This window comes from Rhinoderma darwinii, chromosome 4 (genome assembly GCF_050947455.1).
Source record: "Rhinoderma darwinii isolate aRhiDar2 chromosome 4, aRhiDar2.hap1, whole genome shotgun sequence".
Taxonomy (NCBI): domain Eukaryota; kingdom Metazoa; phylum Chordata; class Amphibia; order Anura; family Rhinodermatidae; genus Rhinoderma; species Rhinoderma darwinii.
This window is the reverse complement of record NC_134690.1, coordinates 150496495-150518165: the sequence shown is the minus strand read 5'-3', so window position 1 is coordinate 150518165 and position 21671 is coordinate 150496495. Positions and strand designations below refer to the sequence as shown.

The 21671-nt window shown below is 43.1% G+C and overlaps 1 protein-coding gene across 1 annotated transcript in view; it reads left to right on the top strand.

The window, feature by feature from the left end:
* Nucleotides 1-683: 683 nt before the first annotated feature.
* Nucleotides 684-21671, top strand: part of LAMP3 (lysosomal associated membrane protein 3) — a 36571-nt gene continuing 15583 nt past the window's right edge. Inside the window, exons 1-2 of the mRNA XM_075864054.1 lie at nt 684-769; nt 19590-20101. Of these exons, the coding sequence (XP_075720169.1) occupies nt 727-769; nt 19590-20101 (555 nt within the window). The 5' untranslated portion in view covers nt 684-726. The remainder of the gene's footprint in view (nt 770-19589; nt 20102-21671) is intronic.

The following is a 21671-nucleotide window of genomic DNA, read 5'->3' as shown; positions in this document are numbered from 1 at the left end:
CATTAAAAAAATAATTATAATAATTCATTGTAGCCACCTGGTGTTCAGAGGGATCAGGGAGCAAAAGACTACCAACACCATATGCAAATATGAGGCTGGTGAACCCTGTCTGAACATTTTTGTGGCCAAGGTGCTTATGTCATGGCTCTTTCAGATCTAAAATACTGGTACCTATTGAGAGCTATAGGCCCATACTGTACGTTTGTGTACCTCTGAGAGATTGCATGCTGTACTATGGAGGAAATGCATACACCCCTAGAAGCTTCGCTTCTCTAATATGGATCTGAAGTGCACTCCGCACAGGTCCATGCACGTGGAAATATCGTCTTCATAAGGCCAAAAGAAAATGTCACAGACATCATGCAAATTATTGAAGACATAGTTCTAAAACACATCCCAACATTATTCATACATAAGTCCTGAACATCACTGAGTCCCCCCCCCCCCCCCCCATTAGTTAGTAGAGGTGATACATATTAGAAGGGTACATTAGAAACATAGAAATGATCATCCTCAGTGTAAAAATAATATAAGTATCATTTGTGACAGGCTGCCTTATATCCTGCATAAGTGACTCTCATTATCCCAGACTGCTGAACATAAACATGAAACTTCCTCAAAATCACGTGACTACAATTATGCACTTTCCAAACTCCCTTTTGCTTCAGATAACTTCAAAGAGCTGCACCTCTCGTCTCACAGTCGGGTAGCTGCTGACACTGAGCCATGGCTGGTGTGACACTGATCTGGAGTTTTCTGCTTTTCTCAGGTAAGTGTGACTCCATATCTTAAGTTACTTTATATCTTTTGTGCTGATATTTTTTTATTTGGGGATGAACGTCACAGTCCTCTGAATTGTATACATTGAAGCAAACAATTCCTGTTCTCATAAACAAAAAAAGTTATTTGCATACAAGAAAACCATATTTGCATATATAGAGGTAGGTAGTAATTAAAGGGATACTATTCATATACTTCCGCTGAATATATAAGAATTACATTGTATCCTATATATATATATATATATATATATATATATATATATATATATATAGATTGAAGTTTATGTACAATCTGACTGCATACACAATTTTGAGGGTTTATGGAGAACAAAGAGAATATTATTCTGCAGCTTCAAAAAACACACAAAACAATGCACCTAATAGAAATCGTCCAACCGGATTTCGTGCAAATTTACTGTGACTGTCCCACACATCAGAACATGGTTTGTAAAAATCCATATGCTTCAGAAACAACTCCGTTCAGATGTATGGAATAGGCTTTCAGTTGCAGAAATTTCTGCAACAATTCTGCACCATGTGAATATATCCTTACTATCGCACAAAGAAAACTGCAGCATGAGTTTTTTGTTTATTATTTAAATAGGTCTAAGAAGCAGCTACTGGGTATCATTCACTGGCTGGTTTTAGGGCACGTTTAGACGTGGCAGAATTTTTGCGCTGCAAATATTGGTGCAGATTAGCGGCAATTACGCAACAAATCTGCAGCAACATTTGCATATTTGACAGGTAATTCAGACGTTGCAGATATCACAGCGGACTTGCCGCAGATTTCTGTTTTTGCATTGCAATGGCTGAAATCCGCAGTGAAATTCCGCTGCTTCTCCGCAACAAAATGTGCCTGCTGCGGAGGGGAAATTCTGCACCGCAGCCTAATTTCCGCACAGTTATTTTCCGCAAAGTCTGAACTAAGTTTCCTAAAAATGTATAGAAACAAATGTAAAAAACGGCTGCTGCAGAATTCCACTGTGGACTGTCCGCAGCGGAATTCAACAGCAATTCTGCAACGCCTGAATGTGCTCTCAGATTCCCCATAACAGATCCTCTTTGAAAAAAATATTTCTGGGAAATATTCTTAAAGCGACCCTCTGGTTTTTAGCTAAAATATTTAACGTTTGCTGGGGAAAAAAGAGTTAACTTACCTGGTGCCCTGCGTTTCGCTTGCTGTACCGCCTCTCCTGTCATTCAAGATTGCCGCAGCGCTTTTGAGATTACCTAATACTCAAAGTAGCTAAGGCTTTGGTAGTCCAAGACACTCTCCCTGCTATCCAATTGGCTGGTGATGCTAACATTTCCCTAAAAAAGGTAAATTGACGGCTTTGTACAGCTCAACAGCCTCTCCAGGTATATAATGTCAAAGTCACAGAACAGTATTTGTACTGCATTTTAATTTACAAGGTAACTTGTAAGGAAATTGTAGCCCTTAGGCCCCATGCACACGAACCTGCTTTTGCAGCCGAAATTCCCCCGAAAATCCATGGGAGAATTGCGGCCCCATTCATTCCTATGGGCCCATGCACACGACCGTGGCTTCCATGGTTTGTGCATGGCCCAGGAGCCTGAACCGCAGAAAGAACGGACATGTCTTATTACGGCCGTGTTCTGCGGTCCAGGCTCATAGAAAATAATGGACACGGCCATGTGCACGGCCCGCGATTTGTGGGCAGCTCGCGGGTATCACTCCGTGGCCGGCCAGCCCGAAAATCACGACCGTGCGCATGGCTACGGTCATGTGCATGAGGCCTAACTGTATATAATTCTTCAAAAAGAGAAAAAAAACACATGACCCAGTATTTTACAGTGATGTGTTGCTGATAAGTAGCATTTTTCAGAAATTATCATGAGGTTCTCAGTACACATTTTGTTTAAACTGTATAAGCCTATTTAGTAGTTTTACAGTGAACTTTTATTCCTTTTGTGAAAAATTCTACTAGGCAGCAATAGATCACTGTAAAATACTGGATGTGCGGACCATTTCTTTTTTTCTCTTTTTTGTAGAATTATATTAGGGATTAGGATGAGGCAGCTATTTAAATAAAATGCAAATGTAAAAAGACAAAAACACAACAAACGCTTGTCTTTGCTATATATTATGCCAGAAATACGCTGAGTCCTCTGATTGGCTACAGCGGTTACATGCCATGTGCATGTAAACAACCGCCGGGAGTGGTGACGGACCCTCAGCAATAGATTGCCAGGGGCATGGATAGGTAAGTATTGCTTTTTTGGTTTATTTATTTAATTTCCAGCCCCTACTAATAAAAATTCACATTCCAGATAACATCTTTAACTTAGATTTGATCGGTATTAGAGTTAGATGTGGTGTCATAGGCACTCAGGAGCAGTTGTCAGCCAAGCATTCAGTCCAGCTAGCTAACGGATTCGTCTTACAGTGGTTCTTATGCAGCTTCTACTGTATGTAAAGTGGATAGAAACTTCAGTGCTGGAACGGTAAATTTTTAATAAAACGATATTAGAAAAATGCTTATTATGCAAAAATACATACATTACATAAAAAAGGCATTTAATTCCTTCCTGACCCCTGATTCCACATCACTTTTATTTCTTGAAAGTACCCCTGTTCCTTCGCTGATCCATTAACTTTGGCACGCAGTACGTAAATTAATAAATAAATAAACATCTGGGCGCTCTACACAGCCCAAAGTCAAAGGGTCATGAACTTGAGCCGCCATGTCACTGGTCAATCAATGCGGACAGTGTCAGAACAGTTCTATCAGCATGATCTCACAAGATCATGCTACCATCTGATAGCAGCTTTGTAACTTCTTTGAGATCTGGGATCCTTCTGTGCTACCTGCTAATAGCAGCACAAAGAGGATGAAGGCGCCGAGTGTCCCTTCTATGAGATCCGCGACCCTTCTGCGCTACCTCCTGATAGCAGTGTCCAGAGGATCAAGTAACCGGGACAGATGCTGCAAGAAAAAGCAGCTGCAGAGTGACCTGGCTCATGTATCCCCTCCCCTCTATGGTTGCTGCTGCTTGCTGCTAGCCATGTCTGTCCTGGTCTATCGGTACCCTCCGATAGCCGTGCAAAAATGATCACGCTAAATATGCAAAACGCGTGTCGAGTGCGTCCTCCTTTCTGGGCCACCAGAACCTTTTAAGCTCTTGTCTGTATCTCTATTGACTGTCTAGCCACTCACTACTACCGTTTAATGACATACCCTCTTGTCTGTGAGTTTATGTTCATTGCGAACTGTCTACATTTCCAACTATGTGGTAACCACTTGGTTAAACAAAGGTATGCAGTAAGCAGTGTTTGACTCCCTATATGTATTAGACAGGGCACCTTCTTCCCATATTATCTATCATGCCATTTCATTTGCATTATCGCACTAAATACTATGTATTGCTGTGGTATTGATTGTTTCTTCAATGTGGCCTTTTATACGGTTAAATCCTGTTCGGATCCTCTGTATATTTTATATTGCCTCATTGCGTAATTTATCTCAATAAAATTGATGCTTTTCTATTTTCATATTATAAATAGTGTCTGACTCCTATTTCTCAGTTTTAAATAAATGAAAGGATCATGGACTGGGGACAGATGCTGCAAGGTGCAAGCAGAAGCAGCTGCAGAGGGGATAGTGGAGTCAGGGCACTTTGCAGCTGCTTCTGCTTGAGGTGTCTGTCCTGACTCCTTGATCATCTAAGGTAGCGCAGAGGGGTTGCATATCTTACAGAAGCTGCTATCAGAAGGTAGAGTGATCTGTGATATTACGCTGACGGAGCCGCTCTGACACTCTCTGCATTGATTGGACAGTGAAACGGCGTCTCAGATACATGCCCCTTTTAAACTGGGCAGTGGAGAATGCCAAGTAATACATTTTTTTCATTCATTCGCATACTTGGTGCGAAACTAACGGGGATCAAAGCAGAGAAACGGGGGCACTTTGAAGAAAAAAAAAGTGATAGGGAATAAAGGGTCAAGAAGGAATTAAGATATGCTGGTAGTATTATATACAGTTTATGGGGACATGACAGGTCCTCTTTAAGAGATCACTCCAGGCCAACATTTTTACTTTGCCAGAGGAAGGTGGGCATGACACCGACATTCAAAAAGCACTAAATAAAGAAGCCCTATTATGCACCACCCCCTCAGGCCCTGCAAAACACAGTGATTCAATTTTGTCTAAAGTGTTACTTTAAATATATTATTGATGGCACCCATTCATTATGATATTCAAAATAATTCCTAAGACATTGTAGAAATGTGTGATATATAGATAGTAGTGGAAAGTATTTTAGAACACCAGAGGAGCGTTTTTGAATGAATGCTCCTCTTTTCCATAATTACTAAGGTTGACTGCATCACATGTCCGGGAAAGTCACGTTTTGTCATGCCAGATAAAATAGATTGCTCTGCCTGTTATCACTAGTGAAGCACTAAATGGACTGCACAGACACTATCATATACTGTCATGGCGTTACATCTGCCTATACTACACTAGACATTGTGATACATTTATTTCCTCATTTGTAAACTTCCTCATTTTTCTTTCATTCTTTATAAATGTTGCTTAACTTGTGACACATTTGTATTTTATTTTTCACATGTTGACAAAAAGGAAATAGAAAAGACGTGTTCCATTATCACCCACAACAGATTCTCAGAACCAGTATTGCATAGTGTTTCATTTAAAAGCTAAATACTAAAAAATGAGAGACGGAAATGTAAGGCATATTTCACAATTTTTTTTTGTAAAACTTCACAATTTTTATATTATCATGCAACATCTGCATTTCTTGTAATATGATCAAATGATTCATTATATCAAATGATATGGTGTCTAGTAAATGTTTAAAGGGTTTTCGCAATATTTGTAGTTAGTAGAAAAAAATGCATCAAATTGTAATATTAATACATAAATGTACCTGTCCCTAATCACAATGATTGATAATTTACTTTATCTAGGATATGCCATTCCGTGTTGGATCCTTAAGTGTTAGGTGTACACCATACAGCATACGGTCTGCCAAACATATTCCCCAGACATATGCAATAGTATCCTTATACACTTACGATAGACACAGATCAGCAGCACTGGACACACAACTGAGGTGGGTGCACGCCTCCTACATCACAGTCCAATGACCCTTCAATCTTATACACTTACAAATATTTAACATTTACCCCATAAACCGTAGGGTAAACAATCGATTTGCATAGTGCGCTTTTCAATACAGCTGAGGTGGCAGTATACTGACGTATACCAACCAAACTTATGCCAGAAGCACACTCTTTCGGCATACGTCTGGATATTGAAAGACTATGGGCATGTGAGACATATATATAAGCAGATTTTTCCTGCTTTCTATATATAGAATGTTCATAACAAACATTGTGCCGAGCCTTAGTGCTGAAATCCAGGACACAGGTCAGTATTAAAACATGTTTCCATGTGACTACACTTGTCTTGTGGCACAGTCTCTGGGTATGTGGACCCACTAGGCCGGAGCGGGGAGGCAGCTGGCCAAACAACAGGGCACCCAATTAATACAAAGTCCTGCACTAGGGTACCTGAATAGTCCAGACAGTGGCAGAGGCTTTAGCATGGATGGAGGTGGGTGCAGCAGGTTTCGCCAGACGTGGCGAATGACAGCAGGTGCAGTAGGATACCACTCCAAACACTAACAGGCCCAGGACACAGCACAGGATACAGGTAGCAGGGCACGGGTAACAACGGGAACAGGATAACACTAAGGGTACATTTGCAAGACTAACATAATACTAACAACGCTCAGGATATGAGCAAAGGGGCAGGGCCCTTCTTATAGTCCAGGGTGATCAGGGGCTAATTGCTAATGTTTTACAAGTGCGCACACTGGCCCTTTAAGTTTGAGCGGAAGTGAGCGCTGGCGTCTTCTGGGGAGGAGATGCAGGCCAGCACTCACCAGACCATGGCTGCGGCCGTCGAGCGGTAAGTAAACCCGACGGTCCGCGGCCATGGATGCTACATCCTGTAGCAGCAAGATTCGCTCATCTCTAATCTTCATTAATGTGGTAACTCTATACAATTTTCCTTAATCTGTGGATTTTCACTACCATCTGTTTTAGAAATTTTTTATCATCTAATGATTTTTCACTAGATAAAAAAATACTTTGAGTGAATGGGTTGTTGAACTGTTGAAGTACATTTGGATTGCATGCCATCTCAAACTATTTGCTTATTTCTTCTTGTACACAATCATGGACAGGCACCTCCCTGCTTTGTAGACTAGAATTAAGAGTCATCATATGTATTTAGTAGGAAAGTGCACAGAGTATTTTTATTATTTTAATAATGGTTCTCGTGACAGTAAGGTCTACACAAAACGAATAATGACGGTGTAAGTATTTCAAAGTATTGTGGCTATTAAGTAAAATAGGGCAGCAGCTATCAGCTTAAAGAGGTAGGAACATTTCTGTAGAAAACTAGCAATGTCTTTATAGCATATATGAGACTAGGGACCAGGACTGTGGCCATTATAAAGACTGATAATAGACAAAGAATGAAGAAACATGACAAAGTAATTGGATCCAAACTGAAACAACTCCAATGATAATAAAAAAAAACATTTCTTCCCTACAGGAAATATATGTGATAGTCAGATGTCTTATGCATAATTATTACATAGTTAGTACGGATGAAAAAAGACATATGTCTATCAAGTTCAACAAAGGGACTTTCTATTAAAGAGAGTCTGTCACCAGAACTTCGTTTTGAACCAGCAGTATTCTAATATACTTCATGCTAACCTGATTTTAAATGTGTTTTCCCGATTGTTTAACTCGTTAAATGCTGCGGTCAATAGCGACTGCGGCTTTTAAACGACTAAAAACAGGGGCGACCCCCTGTAACGTTCCAACACCCTTCACGTGGACAGATCGGGGGGTGCTATTGGTTGGCATGGCAGCCTGGGGGGCTGATGAAGGCCCCACGTCCGCCGTGTTTGTACTCCTTTGGCAGGGCTTCATAAGAGACTGTCAGGCTGGATTCACACGAGCATGTTCGGTCCGTAAAGGATGGAACGTATTTCGGCCGCAAGTCCCGGACTGAACACACTGCAGGGAGCCGGGCTCCTAGCATCATAGTTATGTACGATGCTAGGAGTCCCTGCCTCGCTGCAGGACAACTGTCCCGTACTGTAATCATGTTTTCAGTACGGGACAGTAGTTCCACGGAGAGGCAGTGACACCTAGTGTCATAGATAACTATGATGCTAGGAGCCTGGCTCCCTGCAGGGAACGCCATACAGCCCCCCCCCCCCCAAAATGCGACCTATAGTGTGTCCTACAAATAACATGCATCCGCTATCCACAGGATAGGGGATACATGTGTGATCGCTGGCAGCGATAGGGAGAACGGGGGACTGAAAGTCCCCTGAAGTTCTCCATGACTAACCTCTGACTTCCGGCGTCTGTGTCGGCAGCTCAATAAAAATGAAAGGAGCACTGGTCACGCATGCGCACAAGCGCGACCGGCTCTCCATTCATTTCTACGGAGCTGCCGACACAGACCCCGGAAGTCCGAGGTTTGTGATAGAGAACTTCAGGGGACTTTCAGTCCCCCGTTCTCCCTATCGCTGTAAGCGATCACACATGTATCCCCTGTCCTGTGGATAGGGGATACATGTCTTTTGTTTAATGGCAGAGCGGGGAGATACCTCCCTGCTCTGCCATAGTGTTCAGTGGCGTCACGCTGTAGCAGCCATAGCGGCTGCTAGCGGAGCCTGCGGCCATGGTGGGGGCCCGTACCGGCGGGCGACACGGGCCCCCTCATGCCGCGGGCCCCGTAGCAGTCGCTACCGCTGCTATGGCGGTAGTTACGCCACTGGGACCAAACATGTCCGTGTGAATCCAGCCTCAGAATCACGATACACTGCAATACAGTAGTATTGCAGTATATCATGCAAGCAAACTAATGATCGCTGGCTAAAGTCCCCTAGGGGGACAAGGAAAAAAAGTAAAATAAAGGTTTTTTTATAAATAAAAAAAAATAAAAAAATAAAAAAATGTAACGTTAATTTTCCATCAAGCACAATGTAAAAAAAAATAAAAAGCTAACATAACTAGTATCGACGCGTCCGTAAAAGTCTGAACTATTACAATATATCATTATTTAGTCCGCACAGTGAACGCCGTAAACAATTTAAAACATCAGAATTGATGTTTTTTGTTCACTTCAACTCCCACAAAAAATGAAATAAAAAGTGATCAAAAAGACTCATGTACGCCAAAATGGTACCAATATAAACTACAGCTCACCCCGCAAAATATAAGCCATCATACCGCTAAATCGACGGAAAAATAAAAACTTTATGGCTCTCAGAATATGGTGACAAAACTCAAATTTTATTTTTAACAATCAGTTTTTTCCTTGTAAAAGTAGTAAGACATAAAGAAAACTATATAAATTTGGTATCGCTGTAATCGTATTGACCCGCAGAATAAAGTTAACATGCAGTTTTTACCACCGTAAAAACAAAACCACCCAAAACATTGACACAAAACAGTTTTTTTCCTGTTCCACCCCACATTTTTTTTTTCTCGTTTTCCACTACAATATATGGTGCAAAAAATGATGCTGTGAAAATCTAAAACTTGTCCCGCAAAAAACAAGCCCTCATCCGGCAATATTGATGGAAAAATAAAAAAGTTATGGCTTTTGGAAGGTGGGGAGGAAAAACCAAAAGTGAAAATCCAAAAAATGGCTGCGGAGGGAAGGGGTTAAAAACAGTCTTATTTAGTTTATGTAAATTCGCATTTCGGTTCAACGAGGGCGTGTCTGTTGCACCAAAATGCTAGCGCGCTCGGCGAGTTCACACCTGGCCCTGTAGTGTAGTGAACAGGCGCGCGTTCCTACATCTTAGTCGACGCATGCGCAGTATAAACAATATGTCCGTCGTTGTAATCAGCACTACTACGCATGAGCTGATGACATCATCAGCACATGCGCAGTAGTACCGATTACAACGACGTCCTGTTTTCTCTGTTTTAGGCCAGGGTGATATTTCACGCCGTTCATTTTTACACTTTGCGATTGTAGTAGATCGAAGTGTAATATTGTTTGTTATCGCAACTAATCTTAGCCAATGAGGCTTGCATGAAATTGCATGTGTAATAATATCAAAGTAAAATATTGCCATGGAACCCTGGCCTTACACCGTTTACACTTATTTGTCAATGCAATGTTAAAAATAAACACAATCTGCTGCTACTTGGAAACTGTCATCAAGCAGGCTACCTGTAGTTGACAGATATATTTTCATGACTTTATTTTAATTCTATTTATGACTGGATAAATGTGCTTAGGCTTATTTGCCACAGTATATTTGTGGCAGTTACCTGATAATTTTCTAACTAGTGGATTAGCTGCCTTGCTGTAAAACTTATGCTGGGCGTATGTTTATACAGAGCATCCTACATAAGCAAGCAGGGCTGCAGTGTAAGGCATGGAGGAGGAACAAAATAGCAGGCGCTAAGGATATAGACTTTGGATTCCCTCAGACTTCTTTTGCAGCTCAAGTACAATGTTTAGTTTAACGCATCCATTAAAAAGAGTATGTAGTTGTAATACTTTGAGCATATGTTTCAGATCTGTTCATCATAACCATTTTCTTTTGATCGACTCTTTTTCCACTGTTAAAGACAATATCTACCCATTATATATGACTTCATACCTGAGTGAGCCCGCCGTTCTTATGATTAACGACACATAAAAAATAACCTTTCATGTACAGTAAAAATTTAAAGAGGACCTATCAGCTCTTTTGCCATGTCTGTTTTAGTGAATACTGTACTTATGTTCCCCCATTAAACCATAATTCTGGATCACCTTTTCTTAGAACTCTTTGTTGTGCCTTTACTGGCCCCCTGTTACTATAGTAATGACACTATACTTACCCTCCTACTTCCAGAGCGCAGCTGAAGTCCCGACGTCTTCTCGCGTCATGTGCGCCGCGCATGACGTCACTGATGGTGTCAGGACATCCTCTGCACCCAGACCCAAAGTATAACATTACTGTCTGCTGGGGTCCTGTATCTAAGCCTACCTTGTGGTAGGCTTAGATACAGGGTCTAACAGACAGTATTACACCTGGACCCTGTATCTAAGCCTACCACATGGTAGGCTTAGATACAAGGCCATGTATGATACTGTCTGATGGGCCCTGTATCTAAGCCTACCACATAGTAGGCTTAGATACAGGGCCCCAGCTGACAGTAAACTTATAATGTATAAGATTACTGTCTGTTGGGGCCCTGTATCTAATTCTAACGTGGTAGGCTTAGATACAGAGCCCATCAGACAGGATCACACATGGCCATGTATCTAAGCCTATCATGTGGTAGGCATAGATATAGGGTCCATGTGTAATACTGTCTGTTAGACCCTGTATCTAAGCATACCACAAGTTAGGCTTAGATACAAGATCCCAGCAGACAGTAATGTTACACTTACCCTTACCTGGTGTGATCCTGTCTGCTGGGCTCTGTATCTCAGCCTACCACATGGTAGGCTCAGATACATGGCCCATGTGTGGTCCTGTCTCATGGGCCCTGTATCTGAGCCTAGCACGTAGTAGGCTTAGATACAGGGCTCGAGCAGACAGTAATCTTATACAGTATAAGATTACTGTCTGCTGGAGCACTGTATCTAAGCCTACCATAGGCTTAGATACATGGTCTAACAGACAGTATCACACATGGGCCCTGTATCTAAGCCTATCATGTGTGTTACTAATGTTTTTTTTGTGTGTTTGTGTTTTTTTACAGTTTTGGATGTTGGACTAAGTCGGATTCGAGGACTACTTCGATGACAGCTTTATTTGTTTCTCAATAAAATGGTTAACGAGGGTTGTGTGTTTTTTATTTTATTTCAATCAAATATTTTTCCCATGTCTTTGTATTTTCTTTTAAACTTTATTACTACTGCCTTAGTAATGGCTGCTGGCTGATTTACAATGTCCATTACTAAGGCAGGGCTTAGTGTTAGCTGGTGTAAAGGCTAGCACTAACCCCCCATTATTACCCCGGTACCCACCGCTACCAGGGGTACCTGGAAGATCTGGGTACGATCTAGTACCCGATCATCTGTAGTGATGGTCGGGTACTGTGGCGACCTCAGGGTGGTATTATGAGGCTGGGAAAGCCCAAAAACAGTGGGCCTTCCCACTTTGGTAACGCTAGCTTGCTGCGGCTATGTTGTATCTGGCTGGTTATGAAAAAGGTGGAGGACCCCACGTCGTTTAGTTTTTTAAATAAATGATTGGAAAAGTCTATGTGGTGTCCCCCCCATTTTTCATAATTAGCCAGATACAACACAGCAGCAGCAGGCTAGCATTATCAGGGTGGGAAAGGCCATTGTTTTGGGGCTTTCTCAGCCTAAGAGTACCAGCCTGCGGCCACCCTAGTGCCCGTCCATCACTACAGATGGTTGGGTACTGTATCGTACACGGCTCTTCCCAGCAGCCCAGGTGGCAGTGGGTACCGGGGTAATAATGGGAGTTAGTGTTATGGTTTTACCAGCTAACATTAAGCCACGCCTTAGTAATGGACGCTGTCAATCGGCCACTACTAAGGCAGCAGTAATAAAATGAAAAAAAATACAAGGATATAGAAAAAATATTTTATTCAAATAAAAAACCCACACACAACCCTCGTGAACCATTTTATTGAGAATAAAAAAAGCTGTAATCGAAGTAGTCCTCGAATCCGAGGTAGTCCAACATCCAAACCTGTGAAAAAACACAAACACACTAAAAAAATTAGTAACACATAAAAAAGCAAAGCAATTCTTATACTTACCTTTCCTGGGTCCAGCGCTGGTGCCGCAATGTCAGCGAGCTGGGCCCTATATCTAAGCCTATCATGTGTGATAAAGTCTGCTGAGCCACTGTATCCAGGGGTGGGATTCAAATTTCTAATAACAGGTTCCCTGTTTTTCGGACGAAGACATGCTGGGGGGTTTCAATGTGTTTTGCGGTGTATCCATTGAAAATGATTCTAATAATAAAATAAAACAATTAGGATATTCCAAATACGCCTTACATTAAAGTGGACTCTAAATGAAGAAATTCCATGTCCAGAATGTTTTAGTGTGGATTGCCACACAATTTTTTTTATAATTACATAAGCATACAGACCTACCCACACATTATATTAAACTCATCCATGACGTATAGGCCTATATGCGCACATTCAATATCCTAAGCGTGCTCAGCCCATTTAGTTAGGCTGTGCACATGAGAAGGGTGGAGGACAGTGCGACGTGCGCAGTAAGCCACTACAACTCTCCCGGCTAATTCACAGATATGGCGCCAGGAGCAAGCTCAGTAGATATATACAGCACCAGAACTAAGCTCAGTACATATATACAGCACCAGAACAAAGCTCAGTACAAATATACAGCACCAGAGCCAAGCTCAGTACATAAATACAACACCAGAACAAAGCTCAGTACATATATACAACACCAGAACCAAGCTCAGTACATACATACAACACCAGAACAAAGCTCAGTGCATATATACAGCACCAGAACAAAGCTCAGTACATATATACAGCACCAGAACAAAGCTCAGTACATATATATATATATATATATATATATGTTTTGTGCTTGGTTGTTCTGATATATATGTACTGAGCTTTGTTTGGGTGCTGTATATATGTACTGAGCTTGGTTCTTGGGCTGTATTTATGTACTGAGCTCTGTTCTGGTGCTGTATATATGTACTAAGCTTTCTTGTGGTGCTGTATATATGTACTGAGCTTGGTCCTGGTGCTGTATTTATATGCAGAGCTTAGTTCTGGCGTTGTATATATGTTTTGAGCTTCTCTTTGGTGCTGTATATATGTATTGTGCTTGGTTGTTATGATGAATATAACTCCAGAACCAAGCTCAGTACATATATATACAGCACCAAAACCAAGCTCAGTACATATATATACAGCACCAGAACAAAGCTCAGTACATATATACAGCACCAGTACAAATACAGCTCAGTACAGAGATAATTTGCAAATTTAGTTTAACCCCTGCCATATAAGTTTGTACAGAATGAACACATTCCCTTATAAACTACACAAATATCGTGTTCATTCCAGGTGTCACAAAGGGTCTGTGGACCCTCTGGGCCATACCGCCTTGACGGTAAGGCAGCTGGCCAACAGGGCGCAGGTGAAGGTCTATAGTTCGTATAGGTACCTGTGGTAGTAGAGGATAGGAGGGATCCTCCAGCTCACCTGAATATGGTACCTGTGGTAGCTCAGACAGCAGCAAGGCAGGCTCGGCTGGGACTAGGCAACAGGTAGACTTCAGGCGAGGTGAAGCAGGTCAGACTTGGATACAGCATGACACGACTTTGGCACAGCACAGTGCTCTACCAGGATGGTATGGAATGCTAGAAACAGGAACTGGAAAAGGTGCAGGAACAGGAACTGGAACAGGTACAGGTACAGGTAACACACTAGGAGGCCATCACATAGACAAACTAGGGAACAACAACGCTCAGGCATCGAAGCAGGGGGCTGGACCCCTCTTATAGTCCAGGGTACTCACGGGTAAAAGTTCGTCAAAGCGTCTGGTGCGCGTGCTGCTCCTTTAAGAGCGGGCACGAGCGTGTGCGCACACCCTACGGGATCCGGCTCAGGTGAGTGGAAGCGATCGCTGGCATCTCCTGAGGAGGAGGCTGGGGCCAGCGCTTGCTGACTCATGGCTGCGGCTGTCAGGAGGGGACCGGCGCTGACAGCCCGCAGCCACGGACATTACCGTATCTCCCCTCTTACGCCCCCTCTTCTTGGGACCAGAGTGAGAGAGAAACTTCTTCAGAAGAGCAGGAGCATTGAGGTTGTCCTCTGGCTCCCAGGACCTTTCTTCAGGACCAAACCCTCTCCAATCCACCAAATAAAAGGTCTTTCCTCACACTTTTTTGGTGTCCAGGATCTCTTGAACCTCAAAGGTGTCTGAAGGGCCACTGGAGGCAACCATAGGGCTAGGAGTCTTGGTGTAGAGGTTCAGGACCACCGGCTTCAGGAGGGAGACATGGAAGGAGTTCGGTATCTTGAGGGTAGGAGGCAGCCGAAGCTTATTGGCAACAGGGTTGATCTGCAGAATCTCGAAGGGTCCGAGGAACCTGGGAGCAAATTTGCATGATGGCACCCTTAGTCGTCATCAAGACGTCATCAAGGTAGAATACTACACAAACATAGAGGAGGTCATGGAAAATGTCATTCACAAACTCCTGGAAGACCGCGGGAGCATTACACAGGCCGAAGGGCATTACTAGATACTCCTAGTGTCCATCACGGGTATTAAATGCATTCTTCCATTCATCACCCTGGCGAATCTGGACTAGGTTGTAAGCCCCACGCAGGTCTAGTTTAGAAAAAATCCTGGCACCACGTATACGATCAAACAGTTCAGAGATCAGTGGCAACAGATATTTATTCTTCACTGTGATCTGGTTGAGACCTCAGTAGTCGATACAAGGATGAAGAGAGCCATCCTTATTTTTGACAAAGAAGAACCCGCCTCCTGCCGGGGAGGAAAACTTTCGTATGAAGCCCCTCTCCAAGTTCTCTTTCACATAGGCGGATATGCACATAGTCTCTGGCAAGGAGAGCGGATATACCCTACCACGAAGAAGGGATGCATCAGGAATCAGCTCGATAGGACAGTCATATGCCCTATGTGGAGGCAATGTCTCCGCCTCCCTCTTGCTGAAGACGTCCGAAAATGCTGCATAATGACTCGGCAATCCTGCCAATGACCGAGGCAGCGAAGGCTGAGCCGACCGAATCTGCACCAGGCAATGACCTTGACACTCAGGGCCCCACTGGAGAACCTTTCCAGAATTCCAGTCCAGAACTGAGGCATGCAGTCGGAGCCAAGGATGGCCCAGCAACACAGGGTTAACAGCTTTGGACAGCACATAGAAAGGCAGAAGTTCAGAGTGAAGGGCTCCCACTTGGAGCCTCAGCGGCTTGGTCACAGCTATAACTGGATCTGGCAGAGGTAGTCCATTCACTGAAGCAACTGTCAATGGGTTCTCCAGAGGGGTGGTGGGTAATTGCAGAAGATCCACCAGGTCTCTACTGATGAAATTAGCAGCTGATCCAGAGTCTAGATACGCAGAGACCTGATGCGTTTTCTCGCCAGACACTATTGTCACAGGTATGGACGATCTAGATGAAAGTCCATTCTTACCCAAGGTTGTCACTCTTAGCAACCCTAGGTTTTGGGATCTTTGGGGACACAGGCGCACAAGATGGCCACCGAGGCCTCAATAAAGACAGAGTCCAGATGTGCGTCTGCGTTACCTCTCCTGGGTGGATAACTTATACTGGTCCCTTATCACAGACTCCTTAGTAGGATAGACATCTGAGGACAGTGGGTGTTGCTGCAAAGTAGGAGCTAAACTGGGAAGGGTTCCCTCCCGTCGAACCTCTTGGAGGCGTTCTCGGATCCGTGTATCAATCCGGGTAGACAGAAGGATGAGGTCGTCCAGGGTAGACGGCAGATCTTGGGCATCAAGTTTGTCCTTAATTCTAGAAGCCATTCCATGCCAGAATGCAGCCACCAGGGCCTCATTGTCCCATAACAGCTCTCCCGCCAGGGTGCGGAAGAGGATGTCATACTCACTCACGGAGGTGTCTCCTTGATGTAGGTTAATCAAAGATGCCGCTGCAGATGAGACTCGTCCAGGCTCCTCAAACATTATGCCAAACGTCCGGAGGAAGGCTTGGAAGTCACGGGTTTCTGGACCTTGTCTTTCCCAGATAGGGTTCGCCCATGCAAGAGACTTGCTGGTGAGGAGAGAAATGATGAAAGCGACCCTTGCGCCATCAGGAAAAAATGTCCTACTATACAGGCTGAAGTGTATCTTGCATTGATTAAGAAATTCACGACAGGTACCTGCATCTCCATCATAGCAGTCAGGAAGTGGCAAAGAAACACGCGGGGAAACACTGCCAAGAGGTGTAGTCTGAGGATCAACACTGCCAGGAGGTGTAGTAGGAGGAACAGCAGCTTGTGCCTCCTGCTGACGTGCAAGGATGTTTAACAGCCCTCACTGTAGATAGTGCTATACTTTCAAGTATCACAAAGCGGGACAATCGATGCAGCTATTTTTTTTCTACAGCATACAGTACAATGCCCACACAGATGCCCGATACAGTATAATGCCCACACAGATGCCCCATACAGTACAATGCCCACACAGATGACCCATACAGTATAATGCCCACACAGATGCACCCATACAGTACAATGCCCGCGCAGATGCCCATACAGTATAATGCCCACACAGATGCCCCATACAGTATAATGCCCAGTCTCCAACTATTGCTGACAGTATAACTGTGTAGGGACACATCCTCTTGACAATGGGAATGGTAACACGCATTTGTCTATTAGTCCTGGGTACACAGAGATATGTAGAATACACGGATTACCTGCAACAGATATGTCAGGAAAGGTGACAGATCCCCTATAGATCCAATGACTCACAAGTGAAGTATTTTCTGATGGGAGCCGTTTTCTTTTCTTCTCCATCTGACGCAGACCGTTATGGCGACTTCTCCTGATGAGACATCTTTGCCCATCACTTCTGCAGCCATTTCCAGCCCCTATAGAAACACACAAATTTAGACACCAAGGCCCAGGACCATACATTAGGGGTTGTCCAGGCACGGACCGTTTTTTATACTGATAACCTATCGATGTGCCCAGACAACCCCTTTTACTCAGACTAATAAATTTAGACCCCAGACTAGATCATAGAATACATACAGACCCCAGATCTTCTAAACTATTGCAGTCCCCAGACCTGATCCCCCTAAACAAATACTGACCCCAGAACAAGCACCCTGAATAAATACAGATCTCAGACCGGACCCCTAAATACAGACCCCAGACCTGACCCCCTACACTAATAATGACCCCAGACATGACTCCCTTAATACAGACCCCAGACCTGACCCCCTAAACTAATACAGACCCCTAAATACAGACCCCAGACCCCCTAAATACAGACCCCAGACCAGACCCCCTAAATACAGACACCAGACATCAAACTAATACAGACGCCCTAAATACAGACCCTAGACCTGACCCCTACACTAATAATGACCAAAAGACCTAACTCCCTTAAGTAATACAGACCCCAGGCCAGACTCCCTATTCTAATACATACCTCAGACCAGACCCCTAAATATAGACCCCTAAATAAAGACCCCCTAAACTAATACAGACCCTAGAACAGGCCCCCTAAATAGACCCTATAAACTAATACAGCCCCCAGACCAGACCCCCTAAATACAGACCCCTAAATAAAGACCCCTAAACTAATACAGACCCTAGAACAGGCCCCCTAAATAGACCCTATAAACCAATACAGACCCTAGACCAGACCCCCTAAATACAGACCCCAGACCGCAAACTAATACAGACCCCAGGCCTGCCCTGGCTATATGCCTATTAGGCCGTGCCAGAGGTATGGTCCAACAGCTCTTGCACACGACCGATGTGCCACTCGGGCCGATTTTAACAGGATCTGAGTGGCAACCAATAAAACTGTGAAAACTGACCCGATTCTACAATCCATGGAAAGATAGGACATGTCCTATCTTTCCACAGATCACTGACGGGACTTGGCCGGCAGACACTGTGCATGAGGCATAATAGATTGCCTGTCAGTTTTACACTGGGTATACCATAGCATTATATCTGTGATCAGAAGATCGCAATGTCAAGCCCCCTAGTGGGACTAAAAAAAAAAATAAAAAAAAAAAAAATTAAACAGTTAAATAAAGTTTAATAAAATTGCTGCGGGACAACTGTCCCATACTGTAATCATGTTTTCAGTACGGGACAGTAGTTCCAGAGGCAGGGACTCCTAGCATCGTACATAACTATGACGCTAGGAGCCCGGCTCCCTGCAGTGTGTTCGGTCCGGGACTTGCGGCCGAAATACGTTCCATCCTTTACAGACCGAACATGCTTGTGTGAATCCAGCCTAACTTTACTGAAGTGTCTTGACAGTGAATAGACATTACCTCCAGCCAGGACGCAATGTCTATTCACAATCCCAACACTTCGGTAAAGTTTGTGTGGGACTTAGTTGCTGCTGCTACTGCTGTCATTTATAGCGTGATCTCGCGTGATCAAGCTGTACAGCGATTAAGTCCCACACAAACTTTACCGAAGTGTCGGGAGCGTGAATCGACATGGCGTCCTGGCTGGAGGCAATATCTATTCACTGTCAAGACACTTCAGTAAAGTTAATGTGGGTGTATGTGACAGCACAGCATGATCTCGCTAGATCACGCTGTGCTGAGCATGAATGGAGAGAAGTGTATGACGCTGATTGGTCAGTGTCATACACTCCTCTTTACAACGCCCACTTGGTCAAAAGTTAAAAAACGCACAGTTGGGCATTAAGAAAGTAATTAACATAAATATAAAATTGCTCATAACTTCCTCAAAAATGATAGTTTACCAAAATAAAAAACAGTGTTGTTATCTACATTACAGCGCCGATCACATTATGTAGGAGATAGGGCACTATAATGTGGTGACAGAAGCCAAAACAACCCTGGTCCTTTATGGGTTAAAATCAGCCAATCCTGCCCACATATCCATGTGTATGATATATATTTTGATCAGAATATAAGGGCATGCAAAAAGTGTACTGTATATTTCACTGTCACACCATGACATTCTCAATAGCTTTTGCTCGTATTGTAAATCTGATCAATTCTTTAACTTTTCTGTTTTGTTTTAGGAATTTTCCTGGTTGATACATCTGCCCAAACAGCTTCTACTATTATCCTAAATGAAATATCAGGCAAACAGTCTCCTGCACAAACCAACAGGAAAACACATGTTCCATCCAACACTACAACACATGCACCATTAAACACCACAATCCATGCACCATCAAACACCACAATCCATGCACCATCAAACACCACCACTCATGCACCATCAAACACCACCACCCATGCACCTTCAAACACCACAATCCCTGCACCATCAAACACCACCACTCATGCACCATCAAACACCACCACTCATGCACCATCAAACACCACCACCCATGCACCATCAAACACCACCACACAGGCTCCATTCAACACCACTACTCATGCAACAACCCATATAACACCAACCTTGCCACCAAAGCCCTCACCACCAAAAATTGGAAACTACACAGTCAAAGATAAGAAAGGAGCTTGTATTATGGCAGTTATGGGCCTAGAGCTTCAGATAGATAATGAAGCAAAGGAAGAAAAAGTAAGTATATGGATTTTTGTTTGCATATTGTACAGTAGCAAATCGAATTCCAATATTAGTGTAGTAGATATACGTTGGAATTATTGATAGATATTTTACTGCTTGTCAAAACGTTTAAAAATTGTTTTATTAAAGGTACTTTAAAAAGGGCACTATGCCAAAAATTCTGAGTACAAGCATAGGCAGCACAGTTCAAAGGTCCTAATTGGAGTGTCTGGCATATTGTAAATTAGGGTTGACTAAACTTCATAAGCCAATGCAGCACTACACAGGAGTAGTATTCAAAACTACTGATCTATTTTCCAGAGCGATACACAAGTATTGCCTTTATTGTGGTGTACTAAGACACACTGATATTAGGTGTGTCACACACCAAAACTCCAAGAAAGGCTTTAAATATATAAATCAATGGTCTGTTTTGCCAAAGACATGCAATATTACTCCCAACACGTTTCTGCGCCCCTGCACATTCAGGGGAGCGTCCTCAGGGGTATAAATCACTAAGATTATCAATTAGTATCTATTTCTGCCGGTCAGCACATATGGTGCTGTGTATCATTGTACGCCGCGTTACTATTATGACTCGTCAGATGGTGGGCGTCTGTGTGACGCTTCATGCACCGATTGGCCGTTGCCCCGATGATGCGTCCTGTGGAGGCAGAGCTAAGCCCTATAAGGCTCTTGAGTTTCCCCGGCGCGCACTGAACCAGCTATCAGTGTTTAGTGCACGCCGGTTAATAGAATGATGCACAGCACCACATGTGCTGACCGGCAGAAGTAGATACTAATTGATAATCTTAGAGATTTATACCCCTGAGGACGCTCCCCTGAATGTGCAGGAGCGCAGAAACGTGTTGGGAGTAATATTGCATGTCTTTGGCAAAACAGACCATTTATTTATATATTTAAAGCCTTTCTTGGAGTGTTGGTGTGTGACACACCTAATATCAGTGTGTCTTAGTACACCACAATAAAGGCAATACTTGTGTATCGCTCTGGCAAATAGATCAGTAGTTTTGAATACTACTCCTGTGTAGTGCTGCATTGGCTTATGAAGTTTAGTCAACCCTAATTTACCATATGCCAGACACTCCAATTAGGACCTTTGATCTGTGCTGCCTATGCTTGTACTCAGAATTTTTGGCATAGTGCCCTTTTTAAAGTACCTTTTATAAAACAATTTTTAAACGTTTTGACAAGCAGTAAAATATCTAGAGTAGCAAATCCCTGTAAATAATTGACTGCTGAACCAGAAAATAGCAAAAATATTAAAATAAATATCAAAGCTACCTCATAGATTGCATTGCAAGGCTACCAAGTTACATTGTGGCATGCTTAGTAAATCTTACTGTTTGGTTCTTCATCGCACTCCTTTTATAATGGCTCTCAATTGGTCTATCAATATAAATAAACAGTACCAGAAACTTAGTTTAAATTTATAATTGTTATAGACACAAAGAACAGACTAATGAAGCAATTGTTCAAAATTTCAACTAAAAATCCAAACAGAGACCCGATTTGCAATACTCCATATCTGCCATGTTGCCCATTTCCTTTGGAATTCAGGATC